We start from the raw sequence: 21,698 nt of genomic DNA, 5'->3' as shown, positions 1-21,698 counted from the left end.
TATTGAATAAATCATAGACAACTTTCCTACTTCTTTTTAAAGCAAGAAAAGGCATATATACCACTGAAATGTTATTATACTGTTGCTTTCTAAGGTTTTAGAGCTTTGTTTTCAATTTCAAGCACCTAATAAACTGAGTCTGGGATATGGGAAGGTTATGATGAAGGCTATAAGGGGACACAACACTGAAAGGATTTGTCTTATATTTCTGTATATCATGCATTACTCTGGTATTTTTTTTTGTATGTGTATGAAGAAAGCTATGAAGAAATAAATTAAAAACTTTAAAATAAAAATATAAAGAATGTACATACCTATACTACTACAGCTGGTTGACAGAAATGAAGAATATGCTGTTCCTACTAGGAACTTTACTGATTAATTTACTTGGCAAATAGATTTATGATATGTGGCTGCGTGGCTGAAACCCATTTCCATCAGTGGAGTTATGCCAGTTTAGACTAGTTCAAGGAATAGCTTACAAAGTAATGACTCAAAATGCTGTGAAAATGTATACTCCACAACTACGTTATTATTTAAGCAACAGAAATTAGTGGGTATCAAATAAAGAGTAAACACAATTGCCCAAATGAAAAAAAAAAAAAGGAAACAAAATAGCTAAATTCAAGGAAACGTATCCATAAGCAAAAAGCTACACTTTTAGCCAAATTTTATAGCAGACATTATGATCTTGTCTCTTTCACCTCACTTTACTCATACTTGTTCTTCCCATATCTCACATGATCACTATCATCAACTGACATAAAATGCTGAATTGTGAGAAACATGTTACTTAATTGTCAGGAACTTTGGTGTTGATTTGAAGCAGATGATCATTTTGTGTGAATTGTTTATATTTCAAACCAATGCTTTCAATTAAATGTGTTTTTGCAAAAGGGAGGGTGAGTGAAGGAAGTTTTTTAAAATGTACTTGGTAAACTCATCTTTAGATAATTCTGCCTGGGTATTCTTATGCAAAAAAGTTGTGAGAGTTTTCAGTGGCTTTGCCTGGTGTCCCAGGCGCGCACTTTCCCATCTTTGTGTTTTCTCACAGTATTATGAAAAGCAGCAATGCCAAAGAGCATTAATTTCCTTCATTATTCAGAGTCCAAATGACATTGATCTGAACCGAAGCAGCTTTAATTGCAGAATTAGCATATGCACAATGTCCAGTAGAATCACAATGATTGTACTGTAACTAACCATTCTTTCTTCCTTGGGTACCAGCACATGTGTTCCTCACTTACAGAATTCAATATTGTTTCATCTGATGAAGGATTTAAATATTACTTGATTAAATTGAGCAAGTGACCTATAAGCCTTTAGAATAATGGATAAGAAATTAGCAAAGTCCTAAGTGGCTGACCTGAGAGTATCTGCTACTGGTATTAACCAGAAATAAGCTAGCATGCTAATGGAACAGGTTTGTAGGTAGCTCAGCCGGTTCGGGTTGAAAGAAAAATGTTCTTGCACTGTCCTGTTTTAGTGCAACTGGAAGTCTGTTAAGTATTATATTTCACTTTGATTTATTATGATAGGCTACAAATACTATGACTTGTATTCAATTTGCACATGACTTGTTTCAAGCTAAGACAGTAAAAATATATGCGTTATCATTTAAAGTATGTTAATTCATTTCCTCCCACCAGTGAATGAAATTTTGAAGAAAAACAGTCATTGATTCATATGAAAGCCTGATACAGCTCCAGGGATAAAATTAGGGTATAGACTCATTATCGTCTCAAATACATTTCCTTCCAAGACTGAAATCTACTTATATATGGGGCCAAATGGGTTGTAATTAAGAAAGTAGTCTTTTTTTGCTATGTGATATGAAGACTATAACAGTGTTAGTTCAAACAAAGGTACTGTCAGGGTTGTGAGCACAAAATTTAAGTTTTACGAAGAACCTCTCTAACTTCTAGGAAAGCCTTACACTTACGCTTTAAAGAATCTGCCATCTATCAGACTAGAGAAACAGAAGGTGATTACGCAGAAGAGATGGCTATCAAGAGTATAAAAGAGATTTTTCATATTACAACAAGTAATTCGGAGCTAGGTTTTGAGAACTGGTGGGAATGGTAGAAAGGTGTACATTGCAGGAAGGAAGCACATAATTTGAAAGCCCTAGAGAGATCTTCATTTAAACACCTCTGCTATGGACTCTCAAGTTTTCCCCTTCTCAAAAGAAAAAAAATGGGGCAGTTACTATTGACCAATTTTCAACATGGTTCCCATGAAGAATTATCTATTGCCAAAGTGTCTGATCTAAAATAAAGCCTTTCAGGGACAACGAGACAACATTTTCTTTTATCCAATTAATTCACTAATTTGTTAAATTCTGAGAAGTGAAGAGAAAGTTAACATAATTCTGAAAGCATCTCTCTCACCTCAATCCTCTCCCTGCAGAAAAGGCTAGAGCTTGACCTCTGCTCTTTGTTATTTAGTACACTATATTAACATTACGTTGCTGCGTGCCAACTGCAGGGATAAGGTGCTTTTTGTGGTTGTAAGAAAGGACAAGGCATTGTGTTCCACAAACTAGGTTCACGAACATTTCAATATGCTTGAAATGTCTGGGAAGCAAAGATGAGACCTGGAAATGCAATTTGTCCTTAAGGTCTTTCTGGAATTATCTGAGGTGAGGTCTTCTTGAATGATAGCAACAGCAAATATGATTTTCCGACAAACACTGAATCTAGAACTTTCTCACAGAAATGTTCAGTCTGTATGTAGTCTGTATATGAGTTTCAGCCACGCTAAAAGACTTTTAATTAAGATGTTTAAGGTGTTACAAAATTTCACAAAGTTACGTGACTAAGTACTTTAGATACTTAGGTACTGTAGTTGAGTTGCGAGGATGATTAGCTGATCAGATGACATGCTTCTGAAAAGCTTTTTTTTTAAAATAAGAAATCTGTTCTAAGTAAACTATGTAACCTCGATTTGCTTCCGTTGATTTTTTTATTCAGGGACAAGGGTTTGAAGAGCTCTCTGAACTGATTCCAATATGGGGCAGTTACTGAGCTTTCTTGAACTAAGTGTGAATAGACCCATCATTCCTTTCTTGAAGGGAAGTTTCTACTACTGAAAGACCTTTTGATAATGGAGTAGGTTGAACAGGTAATGATCAAACATTGCCACAGGTCAACAAAACTTGTGGTGTGGTATGAATCAAGCAGGCATAATCCATTAAGTCATCATCTGGCAGGCAAAGCATTTAACAGTGTATGAATCTGTTCAGTTTTTCATGCCGGGTACCAACCTTCCTTCCTGCCTGAAACAATAAAGTAAAAATCCCTTCCCTGAATTCATGCTACTAAACAATTGTATCGATCTGGGTAAGAAGTTGCTCAACTTTTTTTTGATCCCAGGATGGGGAACAGAATACACCTGCATACAGGTATTTCTCCCCCCCTTTTCTCTCAAGCAGAGAAAGTTCATATCTATAACCTGATTTTGCAAGTGGGCAAAGCAACGACAGGCAGGCAGGGAAATTTGACTGAGGGCCACATCGCAAGCTGGTGGCCAGTCAGACACAGAGTACAAAAATCTGAACTGCAAGAGTCCAGTGGTATTTACTGCTGATTGTAAATAGGAGGAAATTGAAAATAGGATTATAAATTGGAGGTATTTTCTTTACTGCTTTGGTAATGTATTCCTTTTTTCAATTCTGTGTAATTCCCTTAATCCAAATTGTAAGAAATTTGTGCTACCTTTGTTGATTCACTGGATTCTTCCTTCTCTAGACCCCTGAAACTTTATAAATGGGACATAGCTACTAGTTTTTTGTATAAGTGTGCTTTATATACAGATATCAACACGGAAAAAAAGAAAAGACTAAGTTTCATTAGTCTGCATTTACTAACCATCTTTTTCTGTATCCTTCAGACAGACAACAGTGTCAGGTAAAAGTCCTTTTTCTGATAAAGCTGACCAGTGATCTACTGACAGAGGGTAATTATCCACTACCCATCCTCCTTTTTCTGGAGCACCAGGAAATCTGTCTTTGTTCTTCTTCATAAGCTGTTATAAAATGTCAGGTTCAGTAACATAAAAAGACTAAGATAGTCTGTGAGTTGTTCAAAAAGACTGCACAATACAAAATGATTTTCTAAATGTTATGATTCTTCCCTATTGTCATTTCAGGTCAATACAAAGTAAGACATTTATAACTTTATATGTCTGAACGAAATAAAAACATTTTGAACAAAAAGAGATTAATGTGCCAGTGTTTTTTTAAGTTTGCCTATAAAGAATTTGGATTCCAGTTTCAATAGTTACAAACCAGTGAACAAATTTAAAACAATTCAAGATTCTTGGATAAACCTTCATATACAATTCTTTTCAAACACTTGTATCTGGTGTTGAGCTCTTTAATAGTGGCTAAGAGTATAAGAATAGGGCAAGCATACAGTGATATTTTCCTCAGATAATACTCCCAGCCTTTAACAATTTGCAGCCCAGGTACTTTGCAAAACAGAAATAATTTATATATATATATATATATATGTAGTAGTCCTCAATAGATTTGTTTTTCATGATCTTGCTCAGTCTCTCCTCAATCCTATGTAAGCTTTCAAACTATGTGATATAAACTAAACCGATCGTTCAAACAGAAACATTTAGAATATTTATTGATAATGTATAAAGTGTTACAGGTTGCTCTTACAAAAAAAGTGCTTTGCTACATAGCACTTGTTTTACCTCTGCAATAGCTCTCTCCAGTACTTCAGCATATATTTCAGGTGACGGTGTAACTTCTGAGACTGATGCACTTTTTATGGCTTCTTCTACCATCGCTTGAACTTCTGGGTGGTCAGCAGTTATCTCTGATATTCCTAACAATATAGATTTTTTTAAAGCACTTCACAAAATTCTGAAACACTGATTTCCTCTGGTGAGGAATAACTGCTAGGCAATCAGATACAGCCACTTCATAGTAACAGTGCAGCAGTCATTTTAAGCAATATTACACAATCATACTGAGAAAGAATCAAATACCAGTTCTTCTGAATGCAGTTCTAGAGGGTACTTCTTAACTGTACAGTATTTTCTACCACTAAGTGAAATATTATTTTGATATGAATGGAATTACGTTTGTGTACTAGAACAAACAGGCACCTGCAGCACCTGAGAATTTCTCTTTGATTCCTAAATCAAAAGGTTAACCAGATTAATTTAAAAATCAATACAAATCATAGACCCAGACAGTGTATTGTCAACAGTCAAGAAGCCTGCATTCCCTAAGATGCATAAAACATTCATATTGGATCCATATTTTGTTGTTAATTGCTGATGCAATGACTGCAATTGTTTAAAAAATTTTTAAGGAACACTCAGAGTTATTTCACAGTTTACATACTAATTTGATAAAATTTGGTGAAGGACTGTTTTAAGCAACTACAATATCTACTATGTGAAGAGTATAATTTGGAAAAAATGCCATACTTTCTGTAATTATGCCAAGATTTTTCACTGATTGCATTGATAATTTTTACATGCACAAATTTACATGTTATCAGGTTATTTTTGCCAAGTTACAGTCTCCCTAGGAAAGGGACAATATCTTACTAAGTGTTTCCATTCTACAAAAAAACTCAATCCAACCCAAACCCAAAAGCAAAGAGACTTTACAGTTATCATATCTTAAGATACTGTATTCTACTTCTCCAGTTCAAGAAATAGATCTTTCTTTAGTGCTCTCTTCAATATCTTTTGCTGTATGTCATAAATTAAAGGAAGAATCTAATTGAAGGAACAAAATGTTTTCTTTAAAAAGACAAAGAAATTTGTAAATTTCTCACAATCCATGTTTATTTAATTTCCATTTAGATCCTTATGAATATATTTCATTAATGTCCATTAATTGGTCTTCCTTAGTTGAGATGAAATGTCAGTCTGTTCTGTATGAAGAAAATACTACTGTTTGTAAACCATGTCATGCTTACAAACATATTTCATTTGTTTAAGCATATTTCAACAGATTAATTAAAACTTAGCATGCTTTCAAGTTTCTTATATTCAAGTGGCAAAAACTCCCACTCCTGAATTCAGGTCCTCTCTTTGCTTATTTTTTTTTTGTTTGTGTGTGAATTAACACTTATTCTCCTTATGAATTAAAAATTTCTGAAGCAATCTTATGACATAAAAAGATAAGTAAATGAAAATACCAAACTTTTCCTCAAAATGCTTAGCTCCTACAAAGGTCAGTGTGAGCTTTTTCCCCTGAGCACTAATGTGGTATTAATGGGTCAATATCTTTCAATGACAAAATGCACCATTTCATTTTAGTTTTCTTGAAACAATAGTATTAGCAACAAGGAAAAAAATTAAAATAGTCCTACAAACGAGGGAAAAAAATATTATCTTTCAATTTTTAATTTGCAAGACATGCTGAAGGCATGGAATGACATGCTTAAAATAGCTAAGATTTACTCTTTACCTTCTGAGGTGATGGCAGGTTTTATTGTAATCCCCTCTTCCAAGTTTATTCCCTCTCCAGATTTAGTGGCTTCTTCGGAATCATCTGCTTCTTTGACACTACTATGTTCTTGCAAATCTCCTATAGTTACGAAATCATATTATTTTCACAGAAAACTAGATCAGTAGGAAAGCCTTTTATACAAATACTTCACCACAAAATCCATCTGACTAAACAAGCTACATGTCAGCCCGCTCTTCATCTGCAGCCTCCCAGTCTATGGAATCCTCCAGTGCCTCCTAGGAATCACAAGCACTTTTCCAGCCCTAGTGAAGACAAGACTAGTACCCATCAGCCTGTCAGAAACAAATGGTGCTCTAGCAGTACTAGTTTTTATATGCCTGTTTCTCCCCTTAAAAGAAAAGAGATCAGAAATATGACAAAAGACAGAAAAAAGTTTAAAAATACACACATCATAGAGTCGTAGAGTGGTTTGGGTTGGAAAGGACCTTAAAGATCATTTTGTTCCAACCCCCCTGCCATGGGCAGGGACACCTCCCACTAGACCAGGTCCTGAACACTTCTTCAGTTCAACGGATTTAATACCCTCCCCTATTTCCCCTGCCTCAAACAGAATAATGTTTGAGCTGGATGTCATGTAAGCACATCAACAAACTGAGACCATCTGAGTGTGTATATGTTACCTTTTTAGTTTGAATCATAAGAGTATGTTTTAAGTGAATCTCCTGATCCTTCCCATGCCTTGGTACATATGGCAAAGCAGTCTTGGAACACGCAAACTAATTGATTCCTTCCAGATGCACATTTACTATGCTGAAACCATTAAGTGTTCAGCCCGTGAGATCACAATACAGCTAGTCTGAAAGTCCTCCATGCATGACATGGATATTGAGTCCTCAGCACCAACTGCTTCAATCTCCTGACCTACTCTGACAGTAAACAGAAACTCTGCAGACTTCAGTGGAGTTTTGTAGCATCACTGTCTATCCCTGAACTGGACTTGGGAGCACTCAGGACAGTCGGGGGTCATTTACCTAATTAAACGGACTAAAAGTCTTTTGCGTAATTTTTAGTGATTCTCTCTAATTCTCTCAAAAGGCAGAATTTACTAGGTAATTAACTAAATAATTTTGTTAGGAATAGGAAATACTTTCTGGGATAGTTACCTAGATCTAGATTCAAGCTTCCAAAAATATTTAATTTCCCCTTCTGAAGCTTTCTTATTTTCTCTGACAATTTACATCCTTCATCTATTTGTAATTGTGTTTTGCAATAAAATTGCTTGAGCTCTCCAAGGTTATTAATAAGGATTAAGTTCTTATTAATCCTAATATAATTTCACATATCTATCCTCAAAAGTATTTGCAAAGCCAGGACTCTAGAACATAACACTGTTTAATGGTTTTAATTTTGGTGTCATAGTTCACCATTATTCTTACTGCAACACCGATGGTTTTTGTATCACTGTCAGCTTCTGTGTCTTGCAGCACCAGAGGAATATTCTGACTTCTTGTTAGATATGTGTCTACCCATGAGTAAGTCGAATACGGTGATTCCTTACTTAGTGGAATAAGGCCTGATTGTCCATTTGAACCGTAACTACAGGTAATTAGAAAGAGCAGGTCCAATTCAATGGAAAATTTTCATGTCAAAAGAAATAATTTTGAAAAAAACCACAAAATTTCCTGCAACAAGAAAATCCAAATTTTGTTTAACAGATATTAAAAGAACATGTTATTTTCACCTTTTCAAAATATTTTCTGAATATATCAAACTGCAAAAACCTGGGCAGCTTAAGAAGTCTAAATGTGACCTGAGCTGGAGAGTCTTGTGAATGTGCCACCTGAGACAGCATACTCGGAAGGCTGCTCCAAAGTGGAAAATCTGTACGTTATGGATTCATATCAGCCTATCTGACGAACTGCTTTCTTGAAGAAAATTTCAATTTTACAGAGATTTAACTTGTGAGAAAGTCATTCAAACGGAAAGTTTCCAACCAGTATCAATCAGAACCAATTTCTTCTTTCAAAAATAGCTCAGAAAACTCTTACATAGAGCCCTCAACTTCAGAGGATTTATATATATCAAAAATACTGGATTCTACTCAGCTATTCCCTTCACTGCATGTTCTTTTAGTTCATATTTAATGCACAACAACCAGAATAACTTCTCTAGTATTTTGTAAGTTGAAGTGACAGCAATTGCTTCAGTTAAATAAGATAGCTTCAAAGACCACAGAACACCTTATTCACCTGATTCGCTTGACTGTTTTTCTAATTCCAACCTATTTTTCACTGCTGTTATAGCCTTTTCTACTGTATCTCTTCGCACTTGCTCAATGTTTTCTTCTCTTATTTCTTCCATATGGGGTTGAATGAGTTTGGCCATATCAAGAACCTAGTGAAATGATTTGAAAAAATTAAAATATCACAGAAGAGAAATATAGCATCTGATCCGACTTCTATACCATGAAATGAATTTGGAAAAGCTCTGCAAATTTCAGAGAAATTTACATATAATTCAAGTCCAGGGGTTTTAAAAATAATTTTGAATTTGCATTTACATTTCATTACCTTAGGTACCAAAGTTATTCAAAATATTCTTGTGCTAAGGCAAATAACTGACACGTAAATATTCACCTTACATAAGAGGGTAAATAAACATATTTTTGAAATTTAGCTACTTTTATACAAATGAATTTCACTACATTACTATGTTTCCTCTGTAATGTGTATGTTAATAACAGAACAAGAATAAGAATGTGCTTAACTGATTCCCAAGCCTCAGATGATACCCTTGTTACATAAGAAATTTGTAAACCTACCTTTCCTTTATATTTGTGTGCAATTAGGTTACAAAGAGTTGTTCTTCCAGAGAATGGAGGACCAAATACTAGTACTTTACAAGGAGGAAGTGGCATTGGTGGCAACAGGTAAGGCCGTGGATTCAACATAAATGTTTTCAATGCTTCTGGGGATGACAGTACATACATTTTACCTAGAAAACTTAAAACAGAAGAGAAGCTGACAGATACAGACAGTTATCTTATAAAATGGAAATAAAAACAAAAAGTGTCAAATTCTGCTAACCTGACAGCCAAGTCTGGGTTTCCCATTACAATATCACCTTCCTTTAGGGCCACAGGACATACTTGCCCCCACTTGCTTCTACGCCACCGATATCTGTGTGCTATTAGTTTGTAAGATGACAGAACCCGGAGAAGTTCATCCTGTTTATTAAAACAGCAATAACAGCAAATGTAATATTTGTTGGAAGATACACGGGCCTTGTTCTTAGCCTTTTTTGAAAAATTTTGTTGGAAAATAAGCAAACCTAGAAAGAAACCCACATCGTGCTTTTTAGAATATGTTTTAGAAATTACATATTTCTGAATTGTAGGACAACTTTAAGGAGAAACTATTTAGTTTTTCAATTTTATTTAATAAAAATAGTACTTAGAATAGTTCCTGTAGGCTTCGTTTATTATTTTCAGAACTTTAAAATGATAATGAGGTACAAATCAGACATTTATTGAAGACGACAGAAAATGGCCAAGATTTCTTCTAAAGGGGGTGAAGAAAGGACCACGGTCTGTGTAGGGGAATAGCAAGGCCAAAATATCTCTTTTAGGCATGCAGAAATGTCATGTGATAGGAGTAAGTTTATTAGACCTTTTACAGAAGGTGAATAGTGAGTGAATCTTGAAGTTTGTGGTGACTCTAAAATATTCAGAATAGTACAGACAAATGCTGTCTCTGAAGAACTGAATCTAGGAAGGCAGGCATTAAAACAGCAGTTTTATACAGAAAATGATGAGTTGCCATTGACTGTCACTACTCAGTAACGGACCTTGGAATTACAATACATGCTTCCATGAAAACATCTGGTCAATGCCCAAGACCAGTCAGAAAACCAACCTGAATGTTAGGAATGTTTAGCAAAGAGAGAATAGAAGATAAAGGTTTATTTTTTTATTGTATAAATCCTGCCGTCATCTTTACAGCTAGTGCATTCTGCTACCCTAATCTCAAAAAGTATGCAGTAGAATTAGAAAGAAAATCAGAAAAAGGTAATATGATTGATCAATCACAGAAAAAGATTTTCATCCAAGAACAAATAAGATTAAGTAGACTGGAACTCTTCAGTCCAGGAACAAGATAGCTGCATAAGAACAGGACAGAAGTCTGAAATCATGAGCTATTAAAGGGCAGATACAGAGAACAAAACTATTTACTGACTTTTGCATATCAACAACTAGAAGACACGGAGCTAAAAGGTGGCAGGTTCAACACAAAGGGAAGCAATTCTGTATATAACGTCCAGTTAAGCTGCAAAACTCCTTGCCCCAGATACTGTGGATGCTAAAAGCTTGCACATATACTAACACAAACACACGAATTGACTACCTAATAAATATAGATGACCTCTGTCACAGGAAGTCCTTCACTTGTGAATTTGTCAGGGACTAAGAAAAGAGAAAAGTGAAGGGAGGGGTGTTTATCTGAAAATGTGTAGCGGGGTCTCCCAGTTACAGTACCATTAATATATTCAAAGTTTTGTTTAAGAAATAGGAAAGATGACTGCAAGGGAACATAGGTGAAGACATTTATGCAAAGACTTCTGTTTTTCAGTTTTAAGGGACAGAAATTACAATCGTCACGATTCAGAAAAATTCAGCACTAACTTGTCATGTTCTAATTCATTACAGAAAATACAATGTATGTGATTTCAGCTATGTAGGATGTTGCTGAATTTGTATTAGCATGCTCTTTCTCATTCAGGAAAAGAATAAAGACTGAGCTAAGAGTTGGCTGCTGAGGTTGTTCTCCTTGGGCTAAAGTTTCTTTTCTTAGAACGAATTCATTCTTCCTCTATTGCTAAAACAAACATTTTGTTCAAAATGTTATTATAATCACCTTTTTTTTTTTTATGACAGACCTTTTTTCTTTTCTAACACTTTTAAGTGGATTTCAGTCACAGAATTATCTTAAATTCACATTTCTAGAAAATCAAGGCTCAAAAAATGCCCTTATTGCATGGTAAAACAATCTGGTTGCTGTGAAACAAAGGTGTTATAAGCTTACAGCAGAAAATAAAAAATATTTTTATCATTATTACAGTCAATCACATTTTAGAAAAGCACACTTACATTTTCCAGTCCCTCCAGCATTTCTTCTTGCTGGCTTTGAAGTCTAATTATAGGAGCTGCATTTCGAACACCCAGAGATTGAAGTCGAACTACCACTGACTGAAGAGAAAATAATTCTTGACTTAGTACTAATCGGAACCGGTTTTGTGATCTGAAAGGACCCCCAAAGTATTTATGAAATTGTAAGTTATTATTTATATAATAGTTACATATACATTAAGGCCCAGTTTCTAGCTTGGAGTCAAGCTAGTTATTGAGCTGAGTTTTAACAAGCTATTTGGTAGATACAGGCAGTGGAAAATGCTGAACCACAGTCTTGATATGTCCTCATTATGTTGTGAATCCCAAGGCTTCTAAAGGAATAGGCTGTGAAGGATTCTTTCCCACAAAACACTGGAACTATTCAGAAGAGCTCCAATCTAAAAATGAGGAAAATCTCTTTAGGAAATGAGATTATGCATGCTCGGAAGTAATACAGCTTTGGGTAATTTATTTCAAAAGATACTTAAACCAGATGTCTGCCAATGAGAATCAATTGATATTAAATTTAATTGAAGGATTTCCTGAATGTAATCTTGATTGAATGCAAGTGTACTTTAAATGAAAAAGCAAATTTTGTTGTTTGCACTAGTTTCATAATAGGTTTTTGCCTCACTCATAGGTAAAATGGTGGGAATCATTACAAAACTTGATTGCCTTTACTATAAATTTTCTGTTGCAATGTTCACAAACAGATTGTAAATGAGGAAATGTTATGCTCCAACTCTGCAAAATTAATGTGGGGTTTTTTCCCCATAGGACTACTCTTGGTAGTAAAGTTAAGCATAAATTGAAATAATACTTACAGAATTGTAATTGATTCAATTTGTTTCAAACAGAGGGGAAACTGCAGAAGCAGCTCACTTCCTACATTGTCAAAGACAATCTCTCACTTCATTTTCAACCCCATAGTTTAGGTTCTGATTTGAAGCAACTCTTATTTCTGAGGCAGAGGATAAGATTATTTACCTTCAAATTTTATCATTGCAGTTTTTAATAGGGAGAATGAGTTGCTATGTTATGAGCTAAAAATCTAGACAAAAGCACTCAGTAGAATTGTTGAAAGAATGAAGTGTCTGCTATTACACTGTAAAACAATAACAAAGTTCATAAAATTTCTGCCATTATTTTAGACATCGGCACAAAATAAGCCAATTCTGTAAATATATAATACCGAAAATGTTTTAAGTTTTCGTGTTAATAATGATATTTTACACTAATACACAAAATAAAGAGCTAAAACCAGATGGATACAATACAAGAGTTTGTAGCCTGCCTGAAAATATGTAACATATATGTAAGCCTGGGGGCAGTGCAGTGAATCTTATAATTGTTTTAACAGAGCAACAAAAGCAAGCATTTCAAAGGTCATGTTTTCTAATAGTAATTAAATTAGTTTTATACACAACTGAAAATTTTGCCAACACCTTAATACAGAAAACAATCTACAGAACGGAGAAATTATTTTCTAGTGGAGGTTAACTAAGTTAGTGCATTGCTTACTACAAAGAGATCATCTGGTTGCTGATTTCCATCCAGTTCCATAAGATATTGGCAATCCTGTTCAGCCATCAAGTCCTGTTTAAGAACAAAGACATACTCATCGAGTACAGTTAACCAGATAATGACATTGAAGCTCATTCTGTTCCTATACATATCAAAGGCTGGACTCCTGTGGACTTCATCAAAACAAAGATTCATTGTACTGATGACTTATAGAATCTTCTGGAGGGAAACTTTTATTTGGTGATGGATAATACAGAGAGAATTCCAAAACTGGAGTTACAATCGGTTCAGAAAAAAGATTAAATATCCTAGCTCAAATGCAAGACAGCTACACAGTATCTAGATATAGTAAGACTTTGTGTATGAATTGTAACTTCTAATTGTCGAACTACCTTAATTTGCTGCTGGAAAATGGTGACAATGTCAATTAACAGATTTCTTGGAAACACCAGCCATGAGACCAGTCTTCTCATTTTGGTCCCGACTCTGTTTCCATAAAATTTGAACAACGTATTTGATTTTTCTTACTTTCAGTTTTCCCATTAGTAAATAAGAAATTAGACTAAAATAGACATCCCATGTCCATTGTTAATGACTCTGGCTGAGCATTGAGAACATTCACTCTGTTCCTGACAGATGTTGGTCTAACCCCAACCCCGAAAAAGCCTAGTGAAGGTGACTTCACAGCTTTCTAGGTAATCTGTTCCAGTTCTTCACTACACTTATGGTCAGAGTTCATTTCCTTGAATCTAGTCTAAGTCTTCTATACTATAAATTAAATTATTTGTCCTGTCTTTGGCAGAAATAGATAACTAATTACTTCTTTCTAATACTCTTCTGCAGAGAAGATAGTAGTTTGTGTTTCTCTTATATACAATGGTCTTATTAGTACATCCATAATATTTGCTTTTGTACAATGGTAGCACATTTATTGACTCAGTTTATGATGAACTAAAACCCCACAGATTGCAGATGGTCTGCAGTACTGAGGTCTAGCCAATTATTTCATGTTGTTGTTGTTCATTACCTTTCCTCCCTAACTGTAATATTTCACACTTATTCTACTCAATTTCATCCTAACAACTTATCAATAAATCAAAGTCTGTTCTCCAAAGTTCTTTCTATCTACCTATCCCAGTTCAGTGCAAACTGCACATCTTATAAGCTTTTTTTTTTTCAATTTCATCATCTGAACCTCTACCTGGGCCAATGATAGGCCCCTATGTTCTTTTATTGGATTAGTGGACCACTAAATACGTTCACTAATACATTCATCATTAGTGAAGCCTAAGTAAGACCTACTAACTAATGTTGAAAGTGTTGAAGTTTGGTGTACATCCTAAAGTAATTTAATCTAAACACCTTTCCATTAGTTTGCTTAAGAGAAATCCGTGTGAGACTGTATAATGATTAAAGATATCACATTTTCTGCTTTCCCCGTCACAGCAGTAACAAACTTGTTTTTCTAGAAAAGAACATTATACCAGTTTTACGCAATTTTATCTATAGGTTTATTTAATCCATAGGGAAATCGAAGGGCATGAATAAACAGCAATTGTCAATTGCATAGCAAACATGAGGCTTTTCCAGTTGCTTGTACCAGGAGATTAAAGAAAAAGAAAACAGAAAAGAATGAATTATTGCTTTGGACCTGTTCTTGGGAGTTTTATTGGTTTTTTTGCGGGGGGAGGGAAGCGGGGCGGAGGGGGAATATACATAGTAAATCCAACTTTCCTGAATACAACAAGGAAAGAAAAAAACAATGTCACAGCTGCTGCAGAAATTAAATAGGTGATAAAGCAAACTGATGGGCTAATTATTTGGTATACAAATCTGCAGGCAATGCAGCAGATGAGGAAGGGAATCTATTGGAGTGGAAGGCAATGGATGCAAAGAGCAGATTTCTTATGGGATTGCATCCTAGAATGGACTCTAGTAATAGTGACGGTACACTGGGCTCTTCAAATACTTCACCTCCCAGGTTAAGGATGTGCCTGTGGTGGGAGGTATGGTTTCATAGAATCATAGAATGTGTTGGGCTGGAAGGGACCTTTAAAGGTCACCTAGTCCAGCCCCCCTGCAGTAAGCAGGGACATCTTTAACTAGATCAGATTGCTCAGAGCCTCATCAAGTCTGGCCTTGAATGTCTCTAGGGATGGGGCCCCCACCACCTCTCTGGGTGGTCGACTTTGACTCTTAAACTCAAAGTCAATTACTTTATCTCGACTCTAGAGTAGAAACAACACCTACAGATGACAACTTTGTATCATTGATTTCAGTATGAATTTCAGAACTTGGGGTTATGCTGTAGCATGCCTTGTTCCCACCTGCATACAATAAATCTCAAACAAAAAAAAAAACGCAAAAAATAGCTCAAGGTATTTTAAACAATCTTTTGTTATGCGTAATCATAATATTTAGCTTTTTCTTACTTCTAAATGAGGAAGCATTATATCCTTATACATTCCAACTCTTTCCTCAGCATTTTCAAGAACATCTTCAGGCCTCTGCACTAATTGATGCAAAAATTCTAACATCTTAAGTGGATCTTCTGCAATCTGCAGAATGAAAAGTTAAACATTTCAAGATACAGAAATAAACTAATGTAGTAAACTAATACTTAACTCTACTCAAAGGTAAATAAAGTAGTTTTCCAGAGTACTGCAATGAGTATTAACCCAGTGATTGCTGACCATGATCCTATCCTGATGAAGTGTGGTTTCTGCAAACTGAGAGGAACGTGCCTAGAACTTACATTGATAAGTTTCTGGACAGCATTATAAATGAGAACAATTCAACCTGTATTCAAAATTAATACCTTCATGAAAGAAAAGAAAATCCTGTTGTAGTAGCTTAACACCAAACCCAGAAAACACGCAAGTATGCTGCAAGTACTAGTAAAACTTGCTACAATAAACAAAAATTAAGAACTCTTATTTTCTTAGGCCAAGAAACAGACAATATAGAGTCATTTTTATCCTGATACACCCGTTTAACTTATAGCAAGAAACAGTTCAGTGACTTCTGAGTTAGAGACTGAATCCAGGTTAAGCTATACAATAATCACCATTTCCTGTCATTTAAACCCACCAATTAAGTATTATCCACCATCTCGTAAAGCAGAACAGAAACTGAATGAAGATTAGCAGTCAGCGAAATTAATTCATAATGTAGTATGGTGATATTTTAGAATATCGGAATTTGTTCTTTGTCTAGAGTACATTATAATACTTGCACTGCTTAGAAATTAGCAATATTTACCTCCTCTTCTTCCTGCTGTTCTTCTTCTTCATTCTCTTCTTCATGCTGATCTTTCTCTTTCTTATGCTTTTCCATAATGTTAGGATCCCACTGGTTCCTCTGATATACGTGCCCTGAATCAGGGTGTTGCCTTTGTCCGGATATTCTTTGGCATAAATCATAGTCTGAACACTAGCAGGGAATAATTATAAGGAAATCACGTGTATTGTATTGCTATAATAATATTACTTTCCAGATACTGCAGAATGTGGAGTAGGAATCTGTTGGACAAATATTTGGATTCATATACAACTTCTCCACCAACGTTCTGAGTCAACACAAAATTTTCAAAAGCAGCAAATATTAAAGAAAGCCTTGCATAGCTTTTCCCCATCAGCATTTTACATTCCATATCAGCAGTGTAGCCACTACTTGAGCACATTTTATCATGCAAGTTATACCTTGTGGTATAACAAGTGTAGGTGTAGTTTATGGATAAAAGTAGTTTGCAGACAGGCTTGTGATTGCTCTTGCAATTAATGCCAAAGTGGTTAGGACTTGAGCAAGATAAGTCAATTTTACTAGGTGCCTCTGACATAACGGCACTATGCTTTTGGGTAATAGTAGAGCTCTGAGAGGCCAGCAGTTTGGAGCTCTGGAAAAGTAACCAATGGTTTTTCCATAAAAAGCTCTGCCGACACAAATTTAGTTTAACATTAAACACAGATAAATCTGGATGTGGTCTTTGGTGGTAAAATTATTAAAATTTAAGATTTGAGAGGTCTGCCTAAGAAGTTTATCCTAACTAACTAAAACATTCCTAACTAAACATGAACAGGGGATCCGAGGGGGAGATGCTGTCTGAACGTTTGCTCACTATGATCGAAGTTAATAAAGCTTCTATCTGACCTGTCCTAAATTGTACTTGATCTCCAACAGATCTCAAGATGAGGATCTTAAAATTCTACTATGGGATTGGGGGTGGGGCACAACAGAAAATAAATAATCATTCTTCCTTTCCTAATCACTATCACCTACCCTTCAAACATGTATGAAAGACCTAAGATAACAAGAAAATATTGCAGTTGTTAAGGTCAAATTGTTACAGAAATGGAAAATTGATTTCTACAGAAAATATAGATCTTTTGAAATCACATTGCTAGCAATAGGCACACTACACTCATTTGCTGAGGTATCCCTTGAAGTATTAAAATATTTCAGTATATTTCTATAATTCTACAGTGAGTCATACAGATGACATGACTGCTATATGACATAGCACATTTTGAAATAGGGAAGGAGAAATTTGACCAGATATGGTTCTTTTTTGAAAGGTGCATCTTCTGTCCTTTTTCTTGGAGACACAAAACTTCTCTAAATTGGTCTACTAATAGCAATATTTCATTATTCCCAGAGTTATCTAGAATCTCCCTTCTTCCTTTCTTTTTGATATACTAAAAATGGTTAAAATTCTGACATATCTGTGAAAACAGCTTGAACCCACTGAAATCAAAGGCAAAATTATTCATTTGACTTTGGGGCAAGGATTTTTAATGAGCATTCAGTCTCAGTTTTCTTGCCAGAGGAACTACATGAAGTCAAGAATTTAGTTTTCTTTCTAGTGTAGTTAGTATCCCTCTTCTATTTGCACCGTTGCACATGAAACTATACAACATATATTCTCAAGAACTGGGATTTCTCACTACCTGGTATTAACACAAAGATTGACTTTCTGTAGCTGAAAAAATCAAAGCTGCCTTAAAAGTAGCACAAAAATATGTTTCTCTGATGTTTTAAGATCTTTCCATGAGCAAAGAAAAAAAGGTTAGAACTAGATATTCACAAATGTTCATTATGCATGGTCAAACAAACTAAATCTCAAAAGTATGGAATGTGAAGAACCTTGTCAATAAAGCAAACATGGACTTAAATCTGGCAAAGTGATAGACTAGGTCCATGCACAGAACTTAGCATCTGACAAACCACATAGATATGACAACTAGAATCAAAATACCAATGAGAACGGAGCACAACACCAGAAGCTGATTATTCAGAGTTGCCTTGGCAGCTCATTCTGCACATTCAGAGTAAGAGATGGAAATAATCTAGTTGTTGATAATACAACTTTGCAAGAGGAAGGGCCTGAACCCTTGTTCATGATTATACATACTGTTACTTGGTCTGCATGCAGTCTGGCAAAATTTGGTGTGGGCTAGCTAGTATTCTCCCTGCTGAATAATAGCTGTGCACAATCTGGAAAATGGCACAGGCCTAGGGCCTTTCCCAGTGGGCACTCTGGACACGGCCACCCCATTCTGACTCACAGGTTAGCTGTGTTCTGCCAAACAAGTTGGCAGCCTTGCCTTGTTTTATTTACTAATATGGACATATCCAAGTTGTCCATTATTTTAAGTTACATTGAGAAAGTCCTCTTAATCCTACACTAACAATGATTTATGTTTCTCTGGTTATATCAGAGTCACTTTTGCAAAGTATCTGTTACGTCACATTACTACTCATGAAGAAATTGAGTTTTGTAAATTAGATGAATTAATAATAACTAAGAAGCAGTTTCACAATTAGTGAGTAAAAAATAAAACAATTTGCTTTCTAACTTCCATATGTAAAAAGTTTCTTCCTGAAATACATGAATGGCAGATGTACCTGTATCCAAAATCCCCTAAAAATCATGTCGTTCAAAGTTTTCTTTTCATGAAAACTTTCATCTTCTAATTGGTAGAGGTGCAAAGACTGCAACTGCTACTGAAGTTTTAGGAGATGGGTGATGCTTATAATGGAACAAACTAGTGTAATTCCATTCCAATACAAAAGAGAAGAAATTTTTTTTCCTTAATAAATAAATACTATACTCAAATGCACAAGGGAAAATATTACCTTTTGACTTATGCAGCATACGAGTCTACTAATAATTAGAAAAATGACTAGCAAGTTACTGAAGGTGATGTTACCTTAATGTTAATCAGGAGATCCGGTTTTAATTTCAGATTCTTTATTTTCTCTATTTGCTGTGAAACAGTCATGTATTCCTCTGAGAGAGAAGGAAATCCACTGAGAACATAACCTGCCAAACACATTTTATGAAATATATCTTTTAGAAGGTTATTTCAAATATAGGAGTAGTTATACTCATCTGCTTTAAACAATACATCTATTTACTGGCACAATTTTAAACCAAGTACATGACATTTCACTATTAAAAAAACTGTGCACCCATGTCTACTTCAGATGAAATACAGACAAAAAAGTGTGTTGTTTTCAACTTGATATAGGACTCTCAAAGTTTGTTAACTCAGTTAAGAAATATAAGAAACATGTAGACATTAAAGATCATACTCATACAACCTGTTTCACGTCCCTAGTTCAGACATTGTAGTGACTAAAAAGTAACAAGCTTTTAGTGACCATTTTTGCCACTAATACACTTTAAAGGCATTGCAAAAGGCATTGCAAAAACTAGCCACTCTACGATACAAAGCATTTAAACTAGGAGTCTACGCTTTTTATACAATCTTCAAAGGTCTTCACTTCTATGGACAATAAAAGGAGCTTGAACAACTCTCTGGGATACGTAGTGCTCCTGGATATTAAATCCTCTCAAAAGGAGGCACTATGCACACAGTATGCAAACTGAGGCACTTAGCTTGGTAAGCATCCATTCACTCAGGATTCACAATGCTGAGTTCCCTTTGGCAGACAGACACCAACTATGTACGCCAAGCACGGTTGTAATAATACCTTTTCCCTAGAATTAGAGTGCTCAGCTCAACTGATGAACTTGTGGCTTCGTGTTCTTAGGAGAGTACTAATGGCTGCATGCAGAGCAGTAAAGAACTACTGTACAGCAAGGAACTCAATAATGAGGCCAGAATGTGAGACTAAACAAGAATCAGGTGGATTTTTTTGAGGCTAATAATGAGAATATTCCCTTAGAGAAATGGTGTGGCTTCAAATGCTAGAATTTTATGTGATAACATTTAAATGCAAGTCTATGCAGCACAAAAACAGCAGCAGTCTTTGCAAGAGGTATTAGGACTGAAGACTCCTCCTTCCTGGGGGAAGCTACTATCTATAGATGCAAAATTTATAGCAGAGGACAAGCAAGTGAGAGCATAATGGATAGTTCTTCCTCTAGGAAATTAAAATCCTGTATTCCAAGTTGTTGATAACTTCAGAGAATTCTAACAGGTAGTGAGATGTGGGGAGTCTCCACAGCCTCTGCTTATCAAGACACCCCAGATAACAACAGCTGAGGCGGCAGGAATGGGAGCGTTAACATGGGGAAAGATTATCCCAAACTGTTCTCTGAGAAGATATTTGCCCCCAGACTGATAACGTTGTGAGGAGACCAAGAATGATGAAGTTTACCTACCATCAACCAGATCAAATAGTAACCAAGGGATTACCAAGAAGTTTTTGAGGAGAGAAGGAGCCATCTTGAAAAGAAGCATTAAAATTTGTTACTGGGGAAACTGACCTTAGAGTAAGAACAAGGTAAAAGAACAGCAGCCAAAAGAGGTTTGATGTACAAACCTTCTACAACCTTCTGTCTAGGCCTGACAGAGCAGCCTCTCTGTTGGGTGCTGCGAGTAACCTGCATTTCAACTACTAGACTGACAGAACAGGGTTAAACACATATTGACCCACACCTTGAGTGTGTGTGTGACCTCCTGAGGAGCTTCCTCACTGGTGTGTGGATTAGTAGACTGTAGGAAATGGCACACACAGACAGAGCCAGCGCACCCACATTTCCAACAGAAAATGTGCTTAAATAGGTGAACATGCATTCTCAGAAAAGGGAATGTGTACTTTTAGCTTCCACCCATCTTTGAGAGAGGATGCAAGTTTGAGTATACTCTTTGGAATTAGTTTTAGGAGGGTGTTTAGAAATTTTTAGGTGTTTATTAACATTTGGCAAGTGCCTAGTGCTGTGGCTTGTCAGTTAATTACTTGCCATTAATAAATCAATAAAAACTTTGGTCCTGATTTGATTTAAATCATGCTAATTGAGCAGTTTTCCCCTGTGATAATAGCATAGATTTTTCCTTTGCAAATATTATTTAGGTTAACGTGACATGAACTTCTGGTTGTTTTCTTGTTTTATTAAAAAAAAATAATTAGCAAGCCTATCAGCTATGTAAAAGTTATAATTCTGTATTTTCTTACCTACAGTACCCTAAAAACCAAGTAATGCTTGCTATTTTTCAGTGCCTATGTTATTTTAAAAAAAGACACAGTTTATGTCAAGAAATAGCTTAGAAGCTTCATATTTGATCTCCTTCAGAAGTAAAAAATAAAATC

The 21,698-nt window shown here is 35.4% G+C and overlaps 1 protein-coding gene across 1 annotated transcript in view; it reads right to left on the bottom strand.

Moving 5' to 3' along the window:
- The window catches only part of AK9 (adenylate kinase 9), a 75,422-nt gene that overhangs the window by 45,582 nt on the left and 8,142 nt on the right, over positions 1–21,698 (bottom strand). The window contains exons 6-16 of the mRNA XM_054195285.1: positions 19,349–19,461; positions 16,401–16,571; positions 15,572–15,697; positions 13,137–13,211; positions 11,595–11,693; positions 9,535–9,674; positions 9,270–9,450; positions 8,698–8,842; positions 6,446–6,565; positions 4,708–4,841; positions 3,870–4,026 (exon numbers count right to left, since the gene is read on the bottom strand). Of these exons, the coding sequence (XP_054051260.1) occupies positions 3,870–4,026; positions 4,708–4,841; positions 6,446–6,565; positions 8,698–8,842; positions 9,270–9,450; positions 9,535–9,674; positions 11,595–11,693; positions 13,137–13,211; positions 15,572–15,697; positions 16,401–16,571; positions 19,349–19,461 (1,461 nt within the window). The remainder of the gene's footprint in view (positions 1–3,869; positions 4,027–4,707; positions 4,842–6,445; positions 6,566–8,697; positions 8,843–9,269; positions 9,451–9,534; positions 9,675–11,594; positions 11,694–13,136; positions 13,212–15,571; positions 15,698–16,400; positions 16,572–19,348; positions 19,462–21,698) is intronic.

This window comes from Rissa tridactyla, chromosome 3 (assembly GCF_028500815.1).
Source record: "Rissa tridactyla isolate bRisTri1 chromosome 3, bRisTri1.patW.cur.20221130, whole genome shotgun sequence".
In the NCBI taxonomy this organism is placed as follows: domain Eukaryota; kingdom Metazoa; phylum Chordata; class Aves; order Charadriiformes; family Laridae; genus Rissa; species Rissa tridactyla.
The sequence above is the reverse complement of the archived record's forward strand: the minus strand, read 5'-3'. Positions and strand labels throughout refer to the sequence as shown.